Below are 27,530 nucleotides of genomic sequence, written 5' to 3' on the forward strand. Positions count from 1 at the left end.
TTTGGAATATGAATATGAATAAATAGTTTTGAACGTTTGTATCTACAACAGCAATTATTAGAATGTGTGCAAAAATTTACTTATCACATAGGTACCTATTTATTTTTATACCCAAATAAAAAATATTTAAAAAATACGTAATGTATGTATGTTGTATAATTTCGTTCATTTGAAATTCACTCGATGAATGAAAACTAATTCTACGAAGTAACTAACTTCCATTGTAAGTAATTTATTGGCAATCAGAAAAATAAAGGACGCCGCCGAATTTGTGTATTTGATATAAAATTCGTATTTCTCTCCCCTAAGCTCTACTACAGCAATTTTTAACCAAGTTGGTTTGAGAGCTCTAAGATTTCAAGATTACCATCTACATAAGTAATAAATCATTTTAGATACATTTTTTGTACATTCGAGGATCCCACCACTTACCCGCCCCGGTATAGGTAACTTATGGTTACCCCTTCAGGGCTCTTGCAAGGACGCTAATTTTTTGTTAAGAACGACTCTACATTTAATAAGAACGAAGCTAAACCTCGAATGTCCCCGCATACGTTGTTAGGGAAGCAGTCTGCGAGTGCTTACTGTGTACAATGTTAGTTTGTTAGTAGAGTACTTGCCTCTGTTTCTATGTTAGTAGAAGGGGAGAAAAATAAATACAAAAATAAAAACACTGGTGTAGACTGTTTGTCTACATAGTATGTGCATAGTAATTTAGAGAAAACAAAAGTATAAACGAAAAACATCTGGTGCTGGTCCGGAGAGGAATAATCCACATTCTTCTCGGCGGTCCCGAGGCGAGTCAGTTGGTGATTGGGTTGATCGGTTACGAAGTCAGGGGACCGCTCCCCTTAGCCGATTTCTCGGTGGTGCCCTGAAGAAAGTGTAACTGGGAGCTGGGGGAGTGGATACCCGAAGACCCTAGGGAGAGATGCGTCGAGTCGTCCGAGGCGGGGAGGAAGATCCCCTAAGGTCGGCTGACCATCCCTCAAACCTGCTACTGTCCTCGGGGGAGGTGCGGTAGGTTTGTGGATATCCTGTTTCCGGTGTCTGTCCGTTGGCCGTATGAGGGGACGAGGTTTAACCACCCCCTTGTGGGGACATTTTTTGTACAGAAGCTCAGCTCAAATTTTCAAATTTTATAAAGATCCAAAAATAGCCAGTGCCCTAGAAAAATAATATCGGGTGATCCAGTGGCAGCCAAGTCACCGGGAAAAAACACCGTGACAGGAATATTGAATACATGAAGTTGGGTTCATTAGTTAGATTTTTTTTCTCATTCATCAATATTTGACTTTGACAAACAATTTTTAATGTGCGACATCTCTCTAGACTTGCAAAAAAGTCAATAGATGTCGCACATTCAAAATAAAAATAGGATATATTTATCAAGACACTACCTTGATTGTATTTGGTTCGAGTTGAATCTTGCGATCATACTGTTAGCAATAATAAAACGCTAAGTAGATGTTTATGATGAAATATATTGGTCTTGTCTCCACGGTATTACATTGATAACTTTGTTTTGTATTGGCTCAGCGTGGCTGTGATAATGGCTTGCAACCCTTGCTCGTCCCATGGGTGGCCGGTAGGTGGAGGGAGAGTTGCTCCCGCCTTAAACCAGCAGCGCCTCTGCCGGCCGTATCGCGAACCACTCGCGAAGTGTAGATCCCTGCTTGGCCGACAGATATGAGAGTGGCGCCTCTGGCGGCAAATTGGTAAACTAAATACTGTGGCGGCAGTATTTGAATGCGCTGCTAACAATACATAAAGATAGCAGCCAATAAAATGTGCACTGAGAAAATGTAGATAATGTTGGCAGTTCTAAATCGAAGTATGATACTTTTTTTTTTTAATATATAATTATTAAGTTCTGCAAGTATTTTTTGGTTTGAAACAGTTTGAAAATGGCCTTGAAAGCCGAAACAGCTGTAACAATAACAAAAACCAAAAAATACTAGCAGAACTTAATAATTATATTATTAAATTTGATTTTAATTATTTTTTTTTAAATTAAATGAAGTTCTACGAATTAAATACAAAAACAATAAATAAAAAAAATTAAGTATGATACGGTTAAATATGACCATTTCCCTGTGATTTAAGCAATTCCCCACGAATTGGCAACCCTGTGTGTCAATGCTAATAATGCCTCGGGTGAGTGGTATTTATGCGCCTCGGCGTCTAAAAAAGGAACCAAGGAACTATTCTGCGACTTATCAAAGATTTTTTATTTTATAAATTTTAAAAGATTACAATTTTTGTGAATTTCTCAACTACCATACTGATTATGCCCGTATTAGGGTAGTCGTACATGATTTATGTACAAAACAAAAAATATATTTTGTAGAACAAATAATAAAACATAAGGGAAAAGGACATGTACTGGTAAAATAAAAATTTTAAAAATACATATTATTATTTTACAAGCAATAATTATTCGCCTGAAACACTCATCCACATTGAAAAATCTCCTGATAAAAGATACATGACGCCAACGGGACTCAACATATTATAGAAACCATATTAGAAATAAAGATATAACTGATTGATAAATGGATATTTTAAAGAAAATAGAAATAAAAATATTAAAAGTAAGATTCAAATACATGCAAAATTATACTAATATTATTTTATATAAGTTTTTTTTCTTTAAAATACCTAGAAATGTACATATTTACTGTCACATTTGAATTTAGCCATATAAAAAAATAAATATATAGTATAATAATGAGTGTTTTATTATCTGTTTTTGTAACAAATAGATATAATGATATCCTCATTGGGATCTCCAGTGCTGAGGATATCATTTACATAAGATTAAAATTTAATAGTATGGATAATATAAAGTAATTATAAATCTGTTGAATAGTTTTTTTTGTGAAATAATTGTAAGTATTTTACAAGGTATTTTTTGTTCAGTCGAGGTTTCGGTTTCAATCTGTATTTGGTGTCAGTATATTTTTTCTGATCTCCCTTTTATTTGAGATTTAAATGTTAAAATATTGTTGTGAGTTTTGAATGAGAGTGGGATTTGGTTGTAGAGTTTAGTACCATAGTATAGGAAGCTTTTTTGCCCAAATGTTCTTTTTTTTGTATGTTTTCGACCCTAAGATCTAGTGTTTCTATATATGTGTTTGTTGTTATTTCTTATGTTTTGTATGTATGAATGTAAAGGAGCATTGTTTAAGAATAGAGTTGTTTTAGGACGGGTTGTTTCGGAGAATTTGAACAATTCATCAAATTTCAACATTCATTTTCGGGTTCTGTGAAAGACTTATTCAAGTTCTGTTTTTATATCATTGTAGGCTAGTTGCTTGACAAAACTGAAATAAAAACAGAACTTGAATAAGTCTTTCACAGAACCCGAAAATGAACGTTGAAATTTGATGAATTGTTCAGATTCTCTGAAACAACCCGTCCTAAGTGATATGATGTTAAGTTTGTTGAAGATTTCGTCAGTGCTAGTTCTTACAGGGACTTTCAGAATTATTTTCATTATGGCTTTTCGGGTGAGTGATTTTAGGATATTGTCATTTGCACTTCCCCATCCGATAATACCGTATTCTAAGAGCGATTGGAAAAGAGTCATGTAGATATTTACTAAAGACATTCCTGGTGGTTTTGAAAAAATAAATTAGTTATTTTATTTTATTAAATAGTTAATAAGCTCTGTCCATTTTAAATTTTGATCAATTTTTACACATAGATAAGCTACATGGTCAATGTTTTCCAATTAGGGACAATTATTGTATGATAGAGTTAATTTTTTTTAAACAGTGTTAGAAACTCATATATTCTTTGAAGAAAGCTCGTCCGTGAGTGGTTTATTTGTGGCTCGTCACCTTTCAAATAGCCAATGTTGAACACACATAGTAAAAAGGGATATAGAATTATTTCATTTTATGTTCACTGCATTGTATGTTTTAGGAGCGATGAACCAGAATTGTCGTTGAGTGGATGTGGTTCTAGTTTTAGGGACCACAAATCCCAGGTTTGATGAAAAACGAGTGTGTGCTTGATGTTGTGGAGACACCAGCAGGTTATTTTTCCATATGTATCATAAGCAATTATCTTGGGCCAATTTAGCCCGCTTAAATTTGAGCAAATGTTGGATATTTGTTTTCCATGGAGTGATGAATAATTTAAATTACTGAATTTAAAGTTAATGTTCTTCATATAAATAGAACGGCGTCTTCACACTGTACAGACTCACTCACTCTTGTGAGATGTCACATAAAAAAATAAAATGTGCGTCTCACAATTTTTACCTACTTAAAATATTATAATACTTAAGGTCTTTTTTTTTGCCATGAGGGAAAAATTATTACATGAAAACACGAGGCTAACGAGAATACGGACCGACCAATTAGCGGTTTAGGTATATATGGGACCGATCATGGACCGACTGATGTATCGGCCCCAAGGATGGGTTGTTTCAGAGAATTTGAACAATTCTTCAAATTGCAAAGTTTATTTACAAGTTCTGTGAAAGTTGTTTTCGAGTTCTGTTATTATTTCAGTACTGTAAAGTAACTTACCTATAATGATATAATAACGTTGACATTTGATGAATTGTTCAAATTCTATGAAACAACCCATCCTAAGGACGGGTTGTTTCGAAGAATTTGAACAATTCATCAAATTACAAAGTTCATTTACAAGTTCTGTGAAAGATTTTTTTTAGTTCTGTTTTTATTTCAGTTCTGTCAAGCAACTAGCCTATAATGATATAATAACAGAACTTGAATATGACTTTCACAGAACCCGAAAATGAACGTTGAAATTTGATGAATTGTTCAAATTCTCCGAAACAACCCGTCCTTAGTGTTGTCAATATGGCGTATCACAATAATAACGTAGCGAATAAACATAAATAAATAAAAAAAGTCATGTTCAAATGTAAAAAAATGTATTTCGCGAGCAATCACCCACTGACAACAATTTCCACCGTTTGAAGAGCGCTGACCGGTGTGAAGTTTGCGGTAAGCTTGTGCAAATGACCGCCAAATTAAAAATGTTGTATAATTTACGATTATTATTATATTGATACGTAATTTTTGAAAGAAAATAGTTTTGGCCGATTTCATTCAAGAAAATACGAAATTTGATGATCTATTTATTATAAGTTTTGCAAAAAAATCTGAACTGAACCACGGCGCAAGTCAGATGTAATAATAGTTTCAGCAAACGGAAGATAAAGCGGTCTTATAATAATTCGGTTATCGATGTAGTAAATAGTCAAAGGTTATCATGTTATTTGACAGAATATAAACATAAATGTAGCAACAATCGAAATAAAATATTCGTGGTAATAATATATTTAGTTCAAAGGCGTCATGCTGACAAGCCTGGTGTGACGACTATTATTTTTCTAACCAGAATAATTTGACAGTTCCTCTAGCGGAATATGGAGCGACATTGCATGACGCTACTTTCTGTCTCCCTCCAGCACGTGGGGAGAACGTATGCTAGACCTATAGCTGTTTCTTTCCAGCGGCAATACCACCTATCGGTAAGCAAAGTTTACGTTTTTGACAGCCTTTCAATTTCAAATTTCTATATGTTGGCCATGTGCTGAGACTGTTTTCGTTTTTGATTTCGATAAGTTGATTGCGTTGGAGTCATCTAAAGGTATTTTATCAACAGTTTAAACCATTCTTTCAATTGTTACATTATTGTCATATTATAATTATTTGTAAAGTGTTATTCTTCTCTTTATTCATTGCTTTTTTTGCCGATTCGAAGACCCAATTACTTAGGAATTTTCGCTGAACTGAATTCAAGTTTTTTATACAGTGATTGTACAATTTAACAGTATACCGGCATGTACCGGTTTTGGCTAAACTTTATACAAGTATAAATAAGACTACCTTCTTTGGAAGAAAATTTGAAGTGTTCATTAAATTAGCGCCAAGTTTTATACGATTTATCAATAAATTAGATATTATCCGGTATGGTAACGGTAGAATCACGTCACGCCGCGTTTTAGTTATGGCCATGTTATGGTTATACGGGGATGTTAAAGTTAAAACTGCTACCACTGATAAGGATATCGTAGTAGATTTAAACTTTTAACTGGTTCATATACGTATATAAAAATTGCGTCATCCAATCTAATTAAATAAGTACCACTGTTTCCGATACAATTCGCTTTATCCGCATTCATACATAATACAAAAGTAAGAATAATAGCGGCAAATCTTGTGCTGTCCATAACTCTTTCTTCCGTCTACTTTCTCTTTATACATTATTTTTGCTCCTCTTTCGTCCGATGAATTTGTCCAAGCTATCTTTCAAACTTAGAAATGTTTGAAAATGACAGCATCCAAGTTAAAGTCAGCTCTGGTCCTTATTTATCTAATATTTCGCCAAAAATAATTGGTTCCTACCTACCATATTCGCCAAGGTGACTTTGTACAACCTTAATAATATCTTCCAAATTTTATGAGGCCACAATACACACATCATGAATGTACACAGTGAATGGTACTTGGCAAGGTATAGCTATTACAGATGTCTTTATTCCTCCAATTTGACTAACTAACATTAATGCATATTATGTGATTAGCTCAGGAATGGGGACTATTTTGAAGCCAGAGTTAAGCTAACCTCTGATATGCAGTATTCAGACTCGTTATTATATATGGTTGTAAGTTGTACCACTATTCGTATAAGGTTCACAATTAATAATAATAATGATTGGATCATTTTTATAGCGCCGTTTATTTATTATATTTATTACTTATAACCAGAGATGTGCAAAATGGGTCTCCAAAAGCATTTAAAATGCAAAATGGAAATGGGTCAAAACTTTTCCATTTGAATATGCAAAATGGTTTTTAGAAAAGCATTTCAAATGCAAAATGCAAAATACCTATTTTCAAAATCCATTGAAAATGCAAAATGGTTTCTCAGGTCAAACAATTAAAATAATTATAGAATTTTATTTATTTATTTATACGCCCATTGGGTATATAACGATATAACCATATCCATTTGACATACTATAACAGCAAGTAAATAGTACAAAAATAAGAATATTCCTACTCCTAAGTTATAAAGACTTAAATTAGTTAATAAGAAATGTAAAGTTTATATGTAAATGCTAGGTAGTGGCAGCAGTAACATGATACAATATAACACATAGTGTATGAGGTCTTTGAGTTAGAAAGCTAACGAAATAATTATTGGCAGTATTGTTAACAAATATACTGCGTTTGACTGGTTGTAGTGGCCTGCTAAATCGAGGGCGATCGGTCAGCCATTTTACATAGTTTATATAAAAAAAATTGTGCAGATTATAAATATAGAATAGTAAAGCAATAATATAACATTCACCATTAGACATATAAAACCAAGCAAAAAGCAGGCTTATACCTACAAACATGATAGTTTCTGTTTTGTCAATCTTGAGGAAATAATTCAATAAGAGGTGCAATAGCTAGATGTTTATTGTTTTATTTTAAAAGTTCTAATATTTTGATTTTAAATTTGGAAACCGATTGGAAATGATAGACATCGATTGAACTATATTTGTTTCCAAGTGAAGCCTTTGAATTGGAGAGTTTACGAAGTAATTATTGGCAGATTTGGTAACAAAATATAGAGCATTTAAACCGGTATCACGGGTAGGTATACGCAAGTTAATTAAGCTCGTTAAATCGAGAGCGTCCAGGTTGTCATTTGATATATTGAAAGGGCAAACTAAGTCACTCACTGTGCGTCTTGTAGTTAAATCGCTTAGGTTTAGTAATTCCATTAGACATGTATAATTAAGTTATTAAATTGTTTTTAAACAGTTTTGTCATTTAATAATGGACATCAATGTAGAACAAACATATTACCTGATGGTAAATCCAAAAACAACATGACTATGAAAACAACATGATTGTGAAAATGTTGCCAACGTAAAAACATAGAAACGGCTATCCAACATTTAATATTACAGCGTCATGGCCCCATGTTCAGTATTTGAATCAGTATTTTTGTACCGGTATCACTCAATTGCCAGGGAGCAACTTGACAAATGTAAATTATCTCTCATAGCGAGGTTGAGGACCGACTGATATTTGGGGCTTATGAAAAAAAGATGAGTGGAGATAGTAGGAAGAATGTTGCAAAAAAGCATTTAAAATGGAAAATGCATCTAGAAAAGCATTTAAAATGCAAAATGGTTTTTAGAAAAGCATTTAAAATGCAAAATGGAAAATACCCATTTTGCATTTTGCATTTCCATTTGAAATGGATTTATTTGAAATAAAGCACATCTCTGCTTATAACTATGTATAATGATACTCCCGAGATTGATTGCTATGTTTATTGTTAACCGAGTACATACCGAGCTAAGATGTGAGAGGGAGATAAAACTAAAATATGACCTTTTATACAACTATAATGCATCTTTCTCGCTCTATATTGCCAGAGTCAAGCACGTGACTTTATTATCCCAAAAGACTCTTTCACATGCATAGATTTTTGAAATAACACCTTATTTCAACTTAATTACAAAAAGATAAAACTATTTACATCGGGGGAAATGAAATAAATATGGTTTTAGGCATTTCACCCTGAAAAGAGTGCTTTGTGAAATGTATTTATATTTCAAATAAAATCTATCGAATAAACTGCACCTGTTCATATGGATGAAATGTAAACTGTGGATTTCCCAAAAATGAATAAATAAGTAATACTTAAGGAGAGAGAACGACTTTTATGTGTCTGTCTCAGTTTGTGCTGTAAAGTACACAAAAATACCCGAAGGTTTAACTAAATAGAAAAATTGAATCGATTGTGGAAATGGCTGTATTTTTACACATTGGTACAATTCAATTACAATAGTGACGAGATACAGACGTTTAACAATAATAAAGTAACTAACCAGCACGCCGTTTCCGCAGGGGTAGGCAGAGAGGACGGACCGCCAAACAACTCGGTCTTGGCACACACTCCTTGCCTCATTCACATTCATACATCATCTCATACATACTCTTCTATTATTCTGACTCTTGACATGGCCCAACTCGAGTGTCTGATTCACTTGATCGTGCCATGTCTTGCTCGGGCGTCCCCACTTTTTAAATTATTTTTTTTAACAAAATATGTTCTTCAATTGAAAACAATTTATTCCACGAATAAAAGCTTCTCGGTACTGCGTAATAATTAAATTACTAAGCTACTTGTGACGTCACACAACCACGCTACAGATTTGGTGCGTTTTGGCGATACTCGTAAAATTACAGTGTTGAAAATTATTACAAAACTAACTATTAAAAAAAATACATACTTAACACACTATGAGCGGGAATGGTATTTTTACCTGCGCGGCTGACTGGTGCTTATCGGCGGGACGGGTAAAAATACCCTTTACGCTGGCTCCACTTCAAAGGCGAGGAAGGAAAATTATTATTATTATTTCCCATGACTATTTAATCTAAACGCTTGAAGACATTACAAACTACACACACATATAACAAAAAAAGATAAGCCATTGTTTCTTTTATGTACACACATACTCTTGCAATAATTAGGCAATTTTATTGTGTTAAATTTCAAAAATTGTTTGTTAGTTGTACTGGAAATATGAGTACCTATTATATTCTTATGACATGTTATAAATTGGACCTCTCTTATGAGAAAATCCCGAGGATGTCATTACAATAATCATTTCCTGAATGACTTTTCCCGGCACTCATTACTTGTAGATAGAGTGGCGCTAATATACACGTGCTTTTGTTATGATATACAGAGTTACAAAACAGACGTGTTTTTTTAGTGGAATTTATTTAATTGATATTTTCTTTTACCCTTCAAAAATGTCTTCAGATAATAACGAAAGTCATGAGGAAATATTCGTCGATAATTTGTCTGCCCATTCTGGTGAAGATTTAGCTGAAGCGATATATTTTTGCGCTATTCGCGAAAAACACCCGCTATAGGCTAGAGTCTATTTTTTGAAGCGCCCGACTACAGTGTGTTAAGTTAGAAGGTCATATTATTAGTTTAAAAAAATGGACTAGAATCATAAACTAATATTAGACCACATCAATGACTAGAGTTCCTTATTAGTACCTTCATAATATACATAAATTATTGCCGTATCAAAATTTAACATTTCGTCTACTGGAAAATTGTGCTAATCACTTATGCTCTTACTAAAAAACGTGATGAAAAGTTTATTCAATTGATACTACCGTCTAATGTGAAAACCTTACTAATTGAAAAGTAAAATACAAACTGACATAAAACACGTAAATGAAATGCCTATTTTTATTGGTATATATTTTGTATTTTTTTATTTTTTCATTGGTATATTGTTATTTTATCTGTATAAACATTGTAATTATTATAATAAAACAAATAATATTATATAAACATTGTAATTAAATAAATGTGGTTAGCTGGAAGAAATGGGGTCTACCCATAAGCTACACCTTTTGTAATTTTTATTTTACAATAAATAATTTTTGATTTGATTTGATTTGAAACATTTCATGGAAAATACGTAAGATGTACACATTGCTTATCCAGTCAAAGGGGGTAGTTTATCTGTTGTATAAACTTCAAATAATAATAATTATTAATATAATTTCTTAATTTTAAAGATGTCGTAAAAACAAATACTATTTTGGAAACCATATTAAATTACCTTTTACATTTTTGTATTTGAAATATACATAAATGCTTAAAAATTGCAATATTTTAAATTTAAACATGAAAAAAGTTGAAAAAAAAACTTAACGCAAACATTTTTTATCTAACCAGTCAACCGTGCTGTCATCTGTCATAAAAACCGACTGTTAGAAACAGGCTGATGAAAGATAACGCCGGCTTGTCATGGATAATTTAATATTTAAACAAACAGCGTAGCTAGCCTCGTGAAACAAAAAGCAAATGTTAGTCCGTAATTGGCGCAAGCGATTCTGACCTTTTGCTTTATACAAATTCTTTATACATAAGGGTTAAAATCGCATTTAAAAAAAAAAAACGCCGGATTTCAAAAAAATTTCAAAGAATTAAAAAAATCAAAGAAAACAGTTCTTTTATTTAAAGATTTTGCAAAATAACTGTCACTTCACTTTTTATCTCATTCATACAATTAAAAATGATCAAATATTATAATAACAATTCCCAGAGAATAACCAAAAAATCAGACATTTGGGAACCATTTTGTCATCAATACAAACATTGATTTTTTTAAACTTTGTGTTTACCTACACATGCATAAGGCATTTATGTCATTAAACAACATCACTTTCATGGAAATTTTCTTAAATTCACGCGGTAAAAGTCAATTAAAAAATAATTAATAGGAAATAACCTCACTTTTTCCGCTAAGATGAAACTATATTATTCACAATATGACATTATTAATGGATTAAAACTGACAAAAATAACATACATAATAGTAAATATATTGAATTATATTAATATAATAGTGAACTGGTCATTAGAATAGAAATTATTATTAAAAACATAATTTTAATCACACATGACAAACCACAGTCATTTGTGGGGAAACTGACATTCATTGCGCGCAAAGAAGCGCCTGCCCGAAGATTGGAATGTAGCGACTCATTTTTATTGGTAATAATTTGAAGAAGAAACTGCACGGTCTTTCCACGATGTGTAACAAAAATACCGTTTAACGGTTGTGAAATGATTTTTCTTTAGTAATGCTGCTAAGTATTTTTACTAAATTGGAATATAAATTTTGTAAATAGTAGTTTATTATATAAATTTTTCGAGAAGCATTATTTTTTGTAATCTGATTATTATCTTAATTACAGTACAGTTTAGGATTGTTATAAATGGAAGAGAGGCCTTCTGTTTTTTTTTTTTTTTAAAAGAACCGATGAAGTTTTAAAACCATGGTAGCTTGCTTTTATTTGCTAATTACGTTATTATAACTAGTGTATTGAATGAGTCTGAATACTGGCAATTTACCATAGATTTTCCTACCTTTTTGGTAAATAATAATCTTTATATATATATATATATACTTATTTTATTCAATTTTTTTATAACGTTACAGATAGGGCTAGATCGTTATAATTGTACCGTTTAAACAATGTATTTGCATTGACAAAAACCTTATAAGAGCGTTGTAGGAAATCAAAAGCATATTGATATTTTGATCAACTACATTTAGTAAATACGTGACTCTCCCCACAGGTGAATTCGTGAACAAATAAGTGAGGCTGGCTCTACAATAAAGGAGGTTATGGTGACGTCCTCGAGAGTGCGACTCTGTTACAAAGAAATTTATTTGAACCAGCATCTCATTGTTAAATGTATAACCGTTTATTAAGAGATAAAAATATTTATACAGAACATAATATATACGTATCTCTAAGGAGTGGTAATTGGTCATGCCCAAAAAAACACAGACGATAGGTGTGAAAGTGTATGTTTTACTGGTATTTCAATACAGATGCTCTTAGGAACTAGCGTCTTTGATCCGTTCGCCATCTGTGGTATGAGAATAAGTTTTCTTCTTATGTACAATATACCACAAGGAATGAGTTGTCAGTATTACTATAGCATCCCTCCAACAATTTTGGTCTTTTCAAGACCCTGGTTTTCTCCCTTAATTTTTTTCCTTGCCTTCTTTGACAATCATTTGATTACTATGATTGAGGCATTAGCATTTTTTTATATTTGTTAATATTTTAATATTAAGGGACGATTCTGAGGTTGGCGGCAGACTGCAGACTTAATACTGAATGTTTTAATTACTATCATACCTTGTATTAAGTCTGCGGCCTGCTGCTGAGGTTTGCAGGTTGCCGCCGACTTCGAAATCATACATTTAGAATTAATATTATGTTTGGACAAACTTTTTTCCAGTACATCGTCGTTTCCATCGATATATGATATCTTACAGCATGCAATATTGTAAATGTGACCATTTTTCCAAAAATGGTTCGTTAGTGCCAGTCGATTCATATTAATTATTCTCCGAATATGTTTATCCACAAAATGCCACAGCGTTCACAGCGCCCTTGAAGTGATTTTTACGAAAACGGCGCTATATAAATCAACTAAATATTTTTATTTGTTTAGGTTTTGTTTTGGACAATATGTAACACCGCGTATGTGATTTCCATGGACAATATTGCATATTGTAATGCCTTGTGGTTTTTTCTCTCTTCTGAACAATTTGTCTTATGTCGCAGTATTGCATCCCGAACGACAATATTTAATTGTGACAACTTCTTAACTGAAAATCCTTCAATATTACACATTGCATCCATATCACCCTGTATATTATAAACGGTTAAATTTAGACCTTCAAAAGTCCACATTACCCAAAAAAGCAGTTGAAACCAGATTGGAATCAATATTTGATTGTAATGTTAAAATCAGATACACAAAACACCATCTACTCTTACCTCTTCAGTAATAATAAAAAAAATGGAAAAAAACTATTTATATGAATGAATTTTATTTACTGAACACATATATCCTTCATAAAAGCCATTACGGGATTCAAAATAGGACTGATAGTTGATATTGTAGTACATAGTGTGAGCCAAGACCATAAAAGAAATTGATAAAAAAATATCTTTTAATAAATCGTAATAATCGTGATGTCACCCGATTCGCGGGATTGGGAGATATCGGGAGTGGTACCTTTTTAAATCATCTGTCTTTTGTCTCGCTTCCACATACCATATATCGTATTTATTTTCACCCGAGCATATTTGTTAGTGGTCTTTTCTGCAGGTAAAGTTTGCCCGAGTTATCTCGGGTTTGGGAACTTTTGCACATAATGTCCTCAAGCGATTAAGTACCTATTACAAAGTTTTACATATTTTTTTATTGTGTGTGCTCCTACAAAATATATTTTTTAATAATTTCAAATACATACATATCTAGTATCATCACACGTTGATCTTTACTTTTGTGTAAATACTGTTTCTTCTTTACCAAACAGCAGCTGTTGAAGCAGAAAACAGTTTTTTGTTTGCACTTTTGCATAATATGCGAAATTTCAACATTTAAATAACAGGTAGTTTTTTTTTTGTAATGTAATCTTTGCACTTTTATTGTATTAAATTATATATGAATATTGAAAGTCCAGTTATATCCAATTTTCTAATTATGTCCTAAATCCTGTATCTAAATTTCACTAATAAACAATTAGATAATGTTAATTAAGTGTTAATCTCAAGTGACCCACCAGGTAAGTATTGTACTGTATATTATCTCCATAAATAGTTAGTAATAACATAGATCACTGTAGAAATGTATTATAAATTTGTACAGCGCCCTTGAGGTGATTTTGCACAAAAACGGCGCTATACAAGTCATCCAATTATTATTATTTATTATTATTAATCATCACTCCTGGACACACTTACATAACATAGATCACTGTAGAAATGTATTATAAATTTGTACAGCGCCCTTGAGGTGATTTTGCACAAAAACGGCACTATACAAGTCATCCAATTATTATTATTTATTATTATTAATCATCACTCCTGGACACACTTTCTACCCACTTTTATGATTCCTACCCACCCTTTATAACCATTTCCTTCCCAGATCTTCCTCTCTTTCCTTTTCTTAAAAAAAACCTTCATACAGCTTTCCCAAAGATGACATAGGACCTCAGTTTAAATTATTTTCTTCAGCGCCTTAGCAAATCGGCTCCCGGAGCGGACTGCTCCAATTGCGCCTGCACAAGACCGGCCCTGATTATAAGTATATTTCACTAATAAGAAGGTTTATATTGCTTCCAGTAAAGCGATCATACCGTTTTTTTCTTACTTACCGGGACTAAACATCTTTTTTTTTAATTATTTTTTATTATTATTGTTTTTTTTTAAATATATGATTACGTCAGTTTCAAAGCGAGATACGTCAATAACTATTAAATAGGTCGTTGCATCATAAATCATCATGTAACAATCAAATACATTATTTACAAATTGATCCGTGGAATGTATTTTAATAATATTTGCATAAACTTTAAATGACGTCCAAACTGCTAACACTTACATTATGCCTCAAAACAAGCTCAGTTCTATTACTGATAATAGTTTCTTAAATACCCCCCCCGCTGCAAATACTATCACCTGTAAACATTGCATTCCCATTCGTTACTAATTTAATTTAGTAATTCAGTTGTTACCGTGGGAGTGACAACAATCAATATATATTATAAAAGTAAGTGTACAATATGCGTGCCTTTGAAACTCAGAAACGAGTCCCGGTACGATCAAGGGAGTTATATGGTATGGTAGCCCTCTATCCCCCATCCATGAAGAAGGTTCTCGTTTTTACCTGAAGGGCGTGCTTTTAAAGATATAAGGGCTGGATGTTTCGCCCTCTATAAATTTTTAGAACATTCGAGAGCATTCCATAATACTCCAGAAGATCCCAGAACATTCTGGAACGTTCGGGAACATCCCAGATCATAATTAACTAAAAACGGAATTACAGGCTGTTTCCTGATAAACTTTTAGTAAATTCGTAATCGTGACAATTTCATCAGTCCATTTGTTTATCCGGGTAGTGACTCGCGTCTGTTTGTTTGTGCGCTTAGTTCTTCTAAACTATGCAACAGAGTTTGATAGGAATTTAAATATCATTTAGAGAATTTCTTCCGGAAGGTTTATATATATAATACATGGATATTTTATTTATTGAAAGTAGAGAAAACTCGAGCAACGTTGGGTAACGTCAGCTAGTTTTAAATAAAATTAATATGGAAGATTTAAACTGATGTTCTGAGTATTGCTTCAAGGTTAGCTGGAAATACAGCCGTGAGTACTCCAATGCTAAATATTAGCATCTGATCTGTAATGGATGGAGTTTTTGTAAACAGAATGATAAAATCATTGTGCATTTAAGATTTATATTGAAAAATATTGCATCTTAAATTTAAACTGTCTGGCAAAAAGAAGGAGCTTGCTTAGTCATAGAATGGTGAAGTGTAGTTAAAGATTGGCAAATCATCTCAACTTGATTTCAACATATTTTCTTCTGTTAGTTTTCGAATTGGTTTTGTGAAAGTTGTCCCCAAGACTAGAGCCGGTAAAAGTCCAGGATTGGAAGATGTATTTATACTCTCCATGACGAATGCTCCAGATTTTAAATAAAATATGATGACGAAATTATCAAACAGATTCATCGGTCCCCAGCCAAAAGGGTGCCCACTGCTCCAATCGGGTTTTGTGTGGATCAACCAATGTGTCCCATAAATAAACCTCTTACTAGATCGATAACTTCGGGCTTTTTCTATGAAACAAATTAGACCTAAAAAAGCAAAGATATGCCAATATATAGACAGTAAAATTCTCATTCGGAGCCTACTTATTATACTATACACCAATGAAAAACTTTGAAAGTTTATTCCATAGATTTTCAGAGCTTTTCATTGGTGGAATTCGGTTCCAATTTTCAATTGGAGTTAAACCCCCCTGATGTGTCCCAAATAATTCCAGGGTTGGCAAGTTGACCAATGCACAGTGGTCAATGCGTAAATGCTGGAGGTGCCACACACCTAAACCATTATATAAAATATGTAGAAGGATCCACACCTCTTGTTACAAATATTTTCGTATTTTTCGTTCTGTAACTTTGGCTGTTATAAAGTTCACAAGATGAGCAAACTCATAAAAGTTGGAAGATAGCGTTTCACGCGGTAGTACTGGGCTTTGTTTATAATATTCTATACCATGAAGCTATCAGTATGAATTGCTCTCTCGTTAACTGTGATTGGGACTTTTACTGTGCATCTGAACTAGCTCTGAATAGATATTTAAAAAAGAAACATCAAATTCAAAATGGTGAGATTTTATTTTCTTTTGTCCTATGATTATTCTCACCGCTATGATATTGTAATTGTTAAATTCATCTTCACCTTACTATTAAGTTCATCCTCACGGTAAACCACACACTGTTTGCGGCAGACGAGTAAACACTTCTTCTTTTTATTAATATTATTGCATCGTGTCTTAATTTTATGCCCCCGCATTCAGAATTTCTACCATTTTATAACATATTTCTCTTTTTAAGTTATTTATAACAAATATATGTTATTTTTATAGATAATATCTATACATTTGTAGAGCCAAAATGATAATTATACAAAATTCCCTCAATAGAAAAAATTCGCAAAGAAAATTATTAAAAACACATTTGTTCTAATAGAATTAAAATTAAAAAACTTTTTCACTTTGTTCCACTTATTTATTATTACCAGGACCGGTTTCATCCTACTACGGACATTTTCAGACTGGTAGTTGAAACTCTTATGCTACTGATTTTATACAAACTTAGGCAGGGGTACACAACATTATTTATATATAATGAATGATTCTATTTTGTTAATTTGAGGTAGGTATTATGAGTTATTTTGTTAATTTAGGGTACATTAGGTAATTATAAAGTTTATTTTTACAAATTATGAATGATGTTACAAAGCAAGTAGATATTTAATTATATAAATTCTTTTATATTCATATGAACTATAAATATCTACTTGCTTTGTAACATCATTCATAATTTGTAAAAATAAACTTTATAATTACCTAATGTACCCTAAATTAACAAAATAACTCATAATACCTACCTCAAATTAACAAAATAGAATCATTCATTATATATAAACAATGTTGTATACCCCTGCCTAAGTTTGTATAAAATCAGTAGCATAAGAGTTTCAACTACCAGTCTGAAAATGTCCGTAGTAGGATGAAACCGGTCCTGGTAATAATAAATAAGTGGAACAAAGTGAAAAAGTTTTTTAATTTTAATTCTATTACAATGGAATTCCACCACGAATTAACAGTGCAAAAACTAGACACATTTGTTCTGTTATTTAAAATGATATAAGTTATAAAATGAAAATTCACAGTGTATCTTTAAATGCAACATAGGCATTTGTGGAGAGATTTTTTGTTCTCTTTCTAACAAGTCGTATTTTATTAAATATTAACATTAATATTAATATTAAATACTAACATTCGTTAATACATCCCTCCCTTTCAAACTATTTTCTTCTTGAATGCTTATAACGGAGACTTAATATAACATTCATGCAATATAAAGTAAGAAATTTAATGATTTATTTAACAAAAAAGCAATAGTTCAGAAGTTACATCTATTTTTATGTAAAATGTTAATTATTTTAAAGAGACCCGCTTGTGTAGTTGTGTACTGGATGGATCAAAAAATAATGTAATTTAAGAGGACAAAATACTTGACCAAACAAATAATAATTCTTTTAATCAAAAAGTGTAGCAAATATCAAGTACGGATATGTACTGCTTTATTTATTTGTGTTTTAAATTAGAAAATATAGGCCATTAAAGAATTCAATTTTTCATGATTTTAGAAAATATAGGCCATTTCAAAATTCGACTTTTCTTGATTTTAGAAAATATAGGCCATTAGAATTCGACTTTTCGTGATTTTAGAAAATATAGGCTATTAAAGAATTCAACTTTTCATGATTTTAGAGGCATCTTTTTGTGAGTTAATGAAAATTATTAAAAAAATAATCTTTCCCAACCTACTATGTAAATACAATGAAATATAGATTAAAAAATAAAACATTGTAAAAAAGGCATTTTTTGTGTCGCAATTTAAAATTTATATATGACAAATTTGTGTTCCAACATAAATGGGTTCATTTTAAAATAATATTTAAACCCATCAAAAGAGTTTTTTTAATAATTACTGTTAAGTCTCAAATAATTGCCAAACTTGCTTCTAACATCGTGAAAAATCGATTTCAATTGTTTGCCCATGTTTTATAATTTGAAACAAAAATAAATAAAATAGCACATATCTGTACTAGATTTTTGCTACACCCTTTGTTTAAAAAAATTATTATTTTCAGTTTGGTTGGGTATTTTGGTCTAAAATCTAAATTTAAGTTTTGTATGAAAAAAGGCCACGCTGGAAGCTGAAGAATGAAACAAAATGAATCGCGAGTCTAAATTTAAACAGAATTGATAAACATCTTAAGTATACACTGCAAGCGTGTGTTTCAACCTAGTTTTCAAAATCAGCAATTCGCCTGTACCTGCGTACAATGTTCAACTTAAATTATTTAATTCTTTCAATGAATAAATATTCTTTGGTGAATAAATATTTTCTATGGTACAATAGACCAGTGTTCAATAAAAGTGAACACAAACAGTATCTTCTTATCTTATGTGTATTGCTTCGCTACAACACTGTTTAATTTCAAATAATTTGATAAGCCTTGGAGGAATAATATGTGCGTAATACCATTGTGGAAATAGCATTTCTTTCATCTACTACAATAATTCCTAAATCAATATTCAATTTTACAGAGTCTGCATAAACTTCTGTTTTGCATAAAAGCCGTGGGAACACAAACTCACTCAAAAACATGCCAGTAGTGGTCTTCAGCGTGCTAGTGGCGTATGTATCTTGTCGCTGCTAGTGACTTTTAAGCAAGTAGCTCACATGCCATTCAATCACACGGGGTTTGGGGCACAGGTTTGGGCAGACAAGCACAGCATGTCCGAACACGCACAACAGCAGAGTGAACACATGCTTGCGCTGTTATGTTGCTTTTTTGCAAGTAGATATTTTCACGATCAAAATGGCTCGGTGGGGCGATGAGAAGACTCTGGGCTTCATTATGCAATATCTCAGCTAACCAGTGCATGTGGAATACACGTTTTCCGCTTTACAATTATAAAATTGCAATTCCTTTCTTATTTCTTCCGGAACCTCCATCTCAGCCACTAGTCTCAGTAGTTAGCAAGTCAGTTACTCCCCAAAAGCATGGTTTTACACTGGCGATATCCGCGACTCAAATAATTCATTTTGAATAATCCTTTTTATAATGAAATGATAAAAATAGATAAAATGTGCTGTCTATTAGTTGAAATATCTTATTACGTATAAATTTATTTGACTTTCAGTTTGTATATGACCCTACAGTAGCGATGAGTCATTCGTGAATGAGACGCACAATTGAACAAGCTTTTTTTTATGAGCCTTATTCGTACGACTTGAACGGTTACTCTTTTTTTAACAGGAGATATTTTATAAAAATAACGCCATTAAAATTATCCATGCATTTATTGTTATTACATACTCAGATACGTGAACGTCGTCTGACAGTCCGACATCTGGACTTGGACATATGTACCTATGAGGTGGCGTATCGGTACCAAGAGTCGTATGATCATTCATACGCTTACGCTGGGAGCCGTATTGGGGGAGCCGAATCGGACGAGCGCAGTATTCTCGTTGCTCATATGCTCTGAGCTCACGGCTCCCGTTCAATTGAGCCGTCATTCAATTGAGGCGTCGTTCAATTGAGCCATCGTTCAATTGAGCCATCGTTCAATTGAGCCGTCGTTCAATTGAGCCGTCGATCAATTAAGCCGTAGAAATATATTGAGCTGGCTCCCCCTCTTAATAAAATGACTCGCCCATCGCTACACTGCAGTCAAACTAAATGTTTAACAGTCAATATCTCAGAACTCACTTTTTCACATAACGCTGTTTTTCCACACTAGGGCTCAATTGTATTAGCTTGTCTTCCACCTTTTTTACAATTTTTTTATTTGGTAAACCTTATCATACAAAAATAAGTTGATTATCGTTTCTGATTGCACTTCAACTGCATCGAGGTTAAAGCAATAAATCTATTTTTGTAATAAATATGCTCGTGAAATGTTTTTGCTTTATTTTTAATCTATAAATTACTTAATTAATTTGCATATCGTTGACAAAACCACTTATCAGAATATTTGGTAATTTTCAGTCGAATTGCAAAAAGTTTGAATAAACAACATGTTTACACCATTTTTATAAAGGTTTATTTTATTTATTTTTTTATCGTTTCTTTACATTGTATCTTTTTTATGTTAGAATTTTCAACCTCACTAGGACAAGCCTGCGTTGAGGTTAATAATTTTACAAAATAATAAAAAATAGCACGAAGATTATATATTAACCGTTTGAGTGCCAAAAAAATTCATACAGTTGCTTGTAAAATGCCACCAAAAAAACATTATTTTTTATGAAACTATATATTTTTTTAAAACCCCATAAATTCTTTGAATTTTCAAGGATTTCGATGATTTTTTCGGTGTTTTATTAAAGAATATTGGTTTAGAATCACGCGGAGGAGGATCCCGAAGTCCAGGCGTTTCGAAAAAATGAGAATTTTACGTACAGACGTACGCGCGAATCAGAACACGACTGACGCAATCGACGGAAATCGACGATCGGCAATCTTCGTTAAAACACGAATCGACGAAAATCGACGATTGGCACCCAAACGGTTAAGAAAACAATATTGTTACATTAACCTTCTACGAATTGGGTACCTATTAATCAAAATCCAGTCAATTCATTACAGTATAATGTAGTTAACATGCAGGGTGACCATGATATACATTGATATTTAATTGCATTAAAAAATCTAATAAACTATTATTTTAAAAAGGAGAGAAGAAAGAAAGAGAAAAAAAATTACATCATAGAAGAAAAGGGATGAAGTCTCGGAAAGTTCTTCACTGATTGCTTTGAAATTTTGACACAACTTTGCATTCGAATACGCATGTGTTTTTATATACCTATATTATATAGATTTATTTTTTAAACAGCGTCATCTGTTGGACGTAAAAGCAACACGCGCTATTGTTTCTCTATCTGCACAGACAACTTACCCACAGCAACGCGTGGCAGGGTACAGCTAGTCTAATTAATAATAATAATTTGATAATTTACATAGCTTCGTTTTTGTGAAAAATCACCTCAATAAATGAGTGCCGTAGACGTCGGCCCTGTGCTGCGTGCGGCTCTTTGCGTAGGTCCCATGATTATCTTGTTCTTTGATACATTTATTATCCTGTATTCTTGACTTCTCACATAAAAGTCTGCCGAACCCTGCCACCTGCAATAGATAATTCAAGATGGCCACAAGCCAACAAATGTTTCAATGCATAGAATAAAGAATGTTTCAATGCATAGAATTAAGAATGTTTCAATGCATAGAATAAAAAATGTTTCAATGCATAGAATAAAGCATGTTTCAATGCATAGAATAAAGAATGTTTCAATGCATAGAATAAATAATGTTTCAATGCATAGAATAAAGAATGTTTCAATGGATTTATCATATTTAGTCGGGTCATGTCAAGAGTCGGAATAAGAGACGAGTATATGTGTAAATGAGAAAGGTGCGTGTGCTAATACAGAGTTGTTTGACTTCTTCTCTGCCTACCTCTGTGGTGGTTAGTTATTTTAAAAAATGTACAGCAATACAAATGAATATTATAGAAGAAGAGCAGTATAGAGTGATTGGTTACATTCAAAATTCTCACATTAAAATCTGCGCTTTAGCTCTTGTTGTTTTGACTCTGTGATAACTCCGGCCAGCATTCTGGTGAGATAAAAATAAATATCTTCACAGAACCATAATTCTTTATCATAACTACATACAAACAATTTTTATTTTTATTCAGTGTAAACATTTTTCTCTGGCATAACATATTTTTTGTCAGTGAAATATCCACCTCTTGATATTTGTTCATTCATTCGCTGCTCTGCATTCAATTTGAAGTTAGTATTCCTATTTTTTAAACTGCTTAGTTGGTGGTGAAAATCCATTATAATATTATTATTGATCGAACTGGTTTCAACTCAACCGTTTTTCATTTCGTCTCTGTAAATTTGTTTGTACATTCTAGTTCAAAACGGTGTCCGTTTTAATGGTTCAGATTTGATTCACTTGATCGTGTCATACCTTCTTCGGACTTCCCCAACTTTTTACCATTCACTTCATATATTCTGTGTATACTCCTTTCTTCGCATCCACCCCACATATCCAAACAATCAAAACGTCCCATTCTTAATTTGCTTTATTATGCTTGCATCAGCTCCAGATTTCCACATTTTTAATATGGCTGTACATGGTTTTACCACACATACGCCTTAGAGATTCCATTTCTACAGCATTCAACCTACTCTTATCCTTCCTCTGCTGGTTCCATCTCTCATTTCCATACATCAGGTAAGTATCAGCTCACCATCGTGGACTGCTAGGCCTTGCTTCTTCGGATAACTTCCATTAATGGAGTTCCCTGCATTCACCCTTTTTCCAATATCTTAATCAACCTTTCCATCTCTCGTAAACACGCTTATATTTATCATTAAATCACTATGCATACCTTGTTCATCGTAGATAAGAGAGACAGATCTTCCATTCTGTTTGAAATAAACATAACTTATTATTAGCGACTACCATATTCAGTCCTCCATTGATATAATTTCCTGCTTTCTAATTTTCTCTCTAATTCTCTCTCCAGGCGACCCGAAGAATCCAAACACCCCAAAGCCGCACTGTGTTCACCATGGCATCCGACAAGAAGAACCCCATGAACCAGGACCTGTGGGAGTCCGACCCAGAGCTGTTTGAGCTGGTGCAGAAGGAGAAGCGGCGCCAGGAGTCAGGTCTGGAGATGATTGCCTCCGAGAACTTCACCTCGCTCGCTGTGCTGCAGTGCCTCAGCTCGTGTCTGCATAATAAATACTCCGAAGGATTACCTGGATTGAGGTTAGCATCAACAGCAAAATAAACTATTTTTCATGTCAAAAACAAAAACTTATACTTTTTAATCCGTGCTATAATTTATTTATTTTATTTCCAGGTATTATGGTGGTAATGAGTACATTGATGAAATTGAAGTTCTCACCCAGAAGAGATGTTTGGAAGCGTTCAAACTCAGCCCCGAGGAATGGGGAGTCAATGTTCAGCCTTATTCGGGTAAATAATACATAAATAATTACCCATCCTGTACTATTAGGTTTGCCGTTTTAGGGCAGAACAAAGAAAAAAAAAATTTAAATGATGTGAATTCCGCACAAGAGTCCCAACTGCTCCCAACCGTCTGGAGCCAGCGAGACTATGGCATCCCCAATTGGGGTATGTTGTGAGGCTCAAGGTAGTGGGGAGGGGAAGAAGATGCGGAGGAGGAAGGTGGAGGAGTACCTGGCTATTCAGATCTGGTTGCCAAACAGGGCTAAAGCCATTTCAGGCAACGCTTCAAGTATGAATGATGGTCTTACACCAGGGTGATACTAAGAGTACCTTCCACTCTGGAACGTGCCGCAAGTATACGACATATTATTTTAAATTAATGAATTGTGAAATAACACAAATTCATCAAATAAAATTTACTTGCCCACTCCGACATTTGAATCCACAACCTTCGCATTGCTAGTCGAGAGCCTTACCCCTCTACCAAGGAGGCCGTTAAATTGTTTTTAATTTATTTATCCACAAAATTCTAAATACTATAAATAATTATACCATTCCTAAGAGAAAGTCCAGTTATATTCAATTTTCCAATTATGTCCTCAATCCTGTATCTAAATTTCGCTAATAAACAATTAGATAATGTTAATTAAGTGTTAATCTCAAGTGACCTACCAGGTAAGTATTGTACTGTATATTATCTCCATAAATAGTTAGTAATAACATAGATCACTGTAGAAATGTATTATAAGTTTGTACAGTGCCCTTGAGGTGATTTTGCACAAAAACGGCGCTATACAAGTCATCCAATTATTATTATTATATTGTTTGCATTACCGGATGTCTGCCCACAAAGGTTTGCGATGTCCAAAAGTGATTCTGGAAAATATATTCAACAGAGGAAGCAATCAACGTTCTGCATTTGGCATAATTTAGTGTAAAAATTGGAAAATATATAATCTTTAGCAGTTCTGCAAAATGGTGTCCCCCTAAAATTTACCACTGTGGTCAACTGTCTAAGTTGCCTTGACCTTCATACGGCCCTGATCACATTTTAACTCAGTTTAAGGTTACTACATATAGATGTAAGACTGTCGTGATGAATTGAAAGCTCCTATTTCAGGTTCCCCCGCCAACCTGGCCATCTACACGGGGATTGTGGAGCCCCACGGCCGCATCATGGGGCTGGATCTGCCGGACGGTGGCCATCTCAGTCACGGCTTCTTCACGCCCACTAGGAAGATCTCTGCCACATCTATCTTCTTCGAGAGCATGCCTTATAAGGTTAAGACTTTTTAAACTTTCAAATATTAACTGTAAAGATGAAATCTGTTTTTCCGAAGCAAAAAATTCGCGTTTTGCCTTTTCTGAAGTCATCATCAGAACAGGATCACATCAGAGTATTTATCCTCTACCGCAAATGCTCTGACCTTCGCCTCTTCGGTCAGTAGTACCTTTACCATAAAGCAAATAATCTACTGTGAAACTGGGTTAGTCCGTGATACTAACTTACTCTGTGATATTTTATACGAATATGTTTGCAACACATTTTTTTAACCTCTCAGGCCTCTGGCATATTGATTGTATATTTTAGACGCTGTCAGAATGTTGGAGAATGAGTGTGTATTACCGCTTTGCAATAAAATTCAAATAAATGGAATATTTCTGAATGTATCCGAAAACTAAAAACTGTTTTTGAAAGGTGATGAAAATACGCTTTCAAATTTTATTATTAGAAATAAACATATAATTTTTTTAACTTTTTAATTTTTAATGCAAACATAAAAAGTTTTAAAAATGGCTCACCTTATGTTTTTATTCATCTAAACACTGAACTAAAATTACTGAAAACGAAAAACATATTTTATTAAACAAAAATTAATTTTAAACATTTACTGTTACTTCGCTGTTTTGTTGTTTCATATTGTAATGTACGGAGGTATAATTGAAAGGCACATCAGCTTGCAAAGGAGTTTATTCTAGAACTGGTGCTACAAATATAAAAATAATTATGTAATAAAAAATTCACAAAGTTTCATATCTTTTTCTCAAATTGCGGTCAGATCTTTGGTTTCATAGAGATGTACATTTTAATTCTTCTGTGGTCAACTTCTAAGGTTGAACATAGAGCGTGGTTTTTTTCTCTTTCTTACACCGTCTAGATCATATTTCTCACAATGAGAATAAGGGAGACACAACGACTTCTATGAGACCGTATGAGCTTTTCCAAAAGCAAACAAATTGACTCTAAGGGTAATAGCCATTTGTTGGCATGCCGGGATTTGAACCTGAGACCTCCAGATTATTACTATTTGAGAACCTTACCTTTCGGCCACGGAGACTGTCAAATATTTGCACAAAAAGACTATACTCTCAGCACTACGCACATATATTTTATATGTGCATGAATGAAATTTTGGTCTCTGGTGATATTTTTTGATGTTTTCTTTTATTTTAGGTATTCCATTAAATAATGTAGTCATGATTACATATTTAATAAAAGTATTCCATCAAATAATGTAATCATGATTACTTAATAAAAGTATTCCATCAAATAATGTAATCATGATTACTTAATAAAAGTATTCCATCAAATAATGTAGTCATGATTACTTAATAAAAGTATTCCATTAAATAATGTAGTCATGATTACTAAATTATGTATTCCGCTAAAAGTGTGCATTCATTTTCTTTCGTTATCTTATTGTACACTGCGGTGAAGGGGTCAAACTCAAGCGTAGCGTGCAGCTGGGTAGTAACTACACACATAATATTATAATAAAATATGAATTTAACTATTTATTGTTTGATGTAACCAATTATTGCATAATTGTATCCATTCACAACACAATCAATATATTCGTTATCTAAATTAAAACAAGTCAATGTTTTGATATCCATAAGTTTTTACAAGGAAATCATATTTTCATATAAAATTAACAAATTCCAACCATTTAATAACATCAATGAAATTTATTTTTGCATTAAACTGGGTATATCAGGACGTACCTAACAGACTTTAACCAACGAATCCTAAAAGTTAAAAATGTACAGTGAAACCCGCTTAAGAAGTTTTTTTTTCGGTTCCTTGAAATTCCATACAAAAAACGGCATAAAAAAATATTTTTTTCCCACATTTGAAGTTTTAGCTAAAACTACTTTAAGAAGTTTTATAAATTCTGCAGTGAATCCATCACATACAAAAACTAGTGGAGAAATATACCTGACAATGTCTCTTTTTCCCAAAGTCATAATATTTATCACTTTGTTATTATTGTCTGCATCCCATTTAAGAAGTTTTAGAAGTTCGGCAGCAAAACCATCATAAACCGAAACTAGTATCACCATCATTGATACCTTAAATGCACATTTTTTCAACAGTTATAAAATGAATAACTCTGTCGAAGCAGATTACTCGAGTTACACAGGGGCAGCTCGAGATTTTTGTGTTTGCTATAACTGAAAGTATTGATTGAAACGATAAAATATTTTTACCTCTGAAATTTAAAAATACATGATAGATACTAATAACTATTTGTACAATATGAGAAAAAAATGCCAAATTTGCACCCCAATTAAGAGGTTTTTTACCGGTCCCTTGGAAAACTTCTTAGTTCGAGAGTTTAAATGTAAATGTCATTTTGCTGTCTTTTAATTTTCAAGTTCTGTTATTATTTCAGTTCTGTCAAGCAACTAGCCTATAATGATTTATCTAAAAACAGAACTTGAATAGGACTTTGCTGTCTTTTATTTTTTGTTA

At 32.8% G+C, this 27,530-nt stretch overlaps 1 protein-coding gene across 4 annotated transcripts in view; it reads left to right on the forward strand.

The window, feature by feature from the left end:
* The first annotated feature begins 5,236 nt into the window (after nucleotides 1-5,236).
* Nucleotides 5,237-27,530, forward strand: part of Shmt (serine hydroxymethyl transferase) — a 31,946-nt gene continuing 9,652 nt past the window's right edge. Inside the window, exons 1-4 of one of the 4 annotated variants that reach the window (XM_089638069.1) lie at nucleotides 5,237-5,515; nucleotides 23,322-23,569; nucleotides 23,664-23,779; nucleotides 24,894-25,054. In XM_089638069.1, coding sequence (XP_089494195.1) covers nucleotides 5,411-5,515; nucleotides 23,322-23,569; nucleotides 23,664-23,779; nucleotides 24,894-25,054 — 630 coding nt within the window. In that variant the 5' untranslated portion in view covers nucleotides 5,237-5,410. Of the gene's footprint in view, nucleotides 5,635-16,683; nucleotides 16,803-22,438; nucleotides 22,576-23,321; nucleotides 23,570-23,663; nucleotides 23,780-24,893; nucleotides 25,055-27,530 lie in introns of those variants that run through there. The other 3 variants (XM_089638072.1, XM_089638070.1, XM_089638071.1) reach the window with 3 other exon arrangements.

Source organism: Hesperophylax consimilis, chromosome 12 (assembly GCF_061612785.1).
Source record: "Hesperophylax consimilis isolate HC1 chromosome 12, BYU_Hcon_1.0, whole genome shotgun sequence".
In the NCBI taxonomy this organism is placed as follows: domain Eukaryota; kingdom Metazoa; phylum Arthropoda; class Insecta; order Trichoptera; family Limnephilidae; genus Hesperophylax; species Hesperophylax consimilis.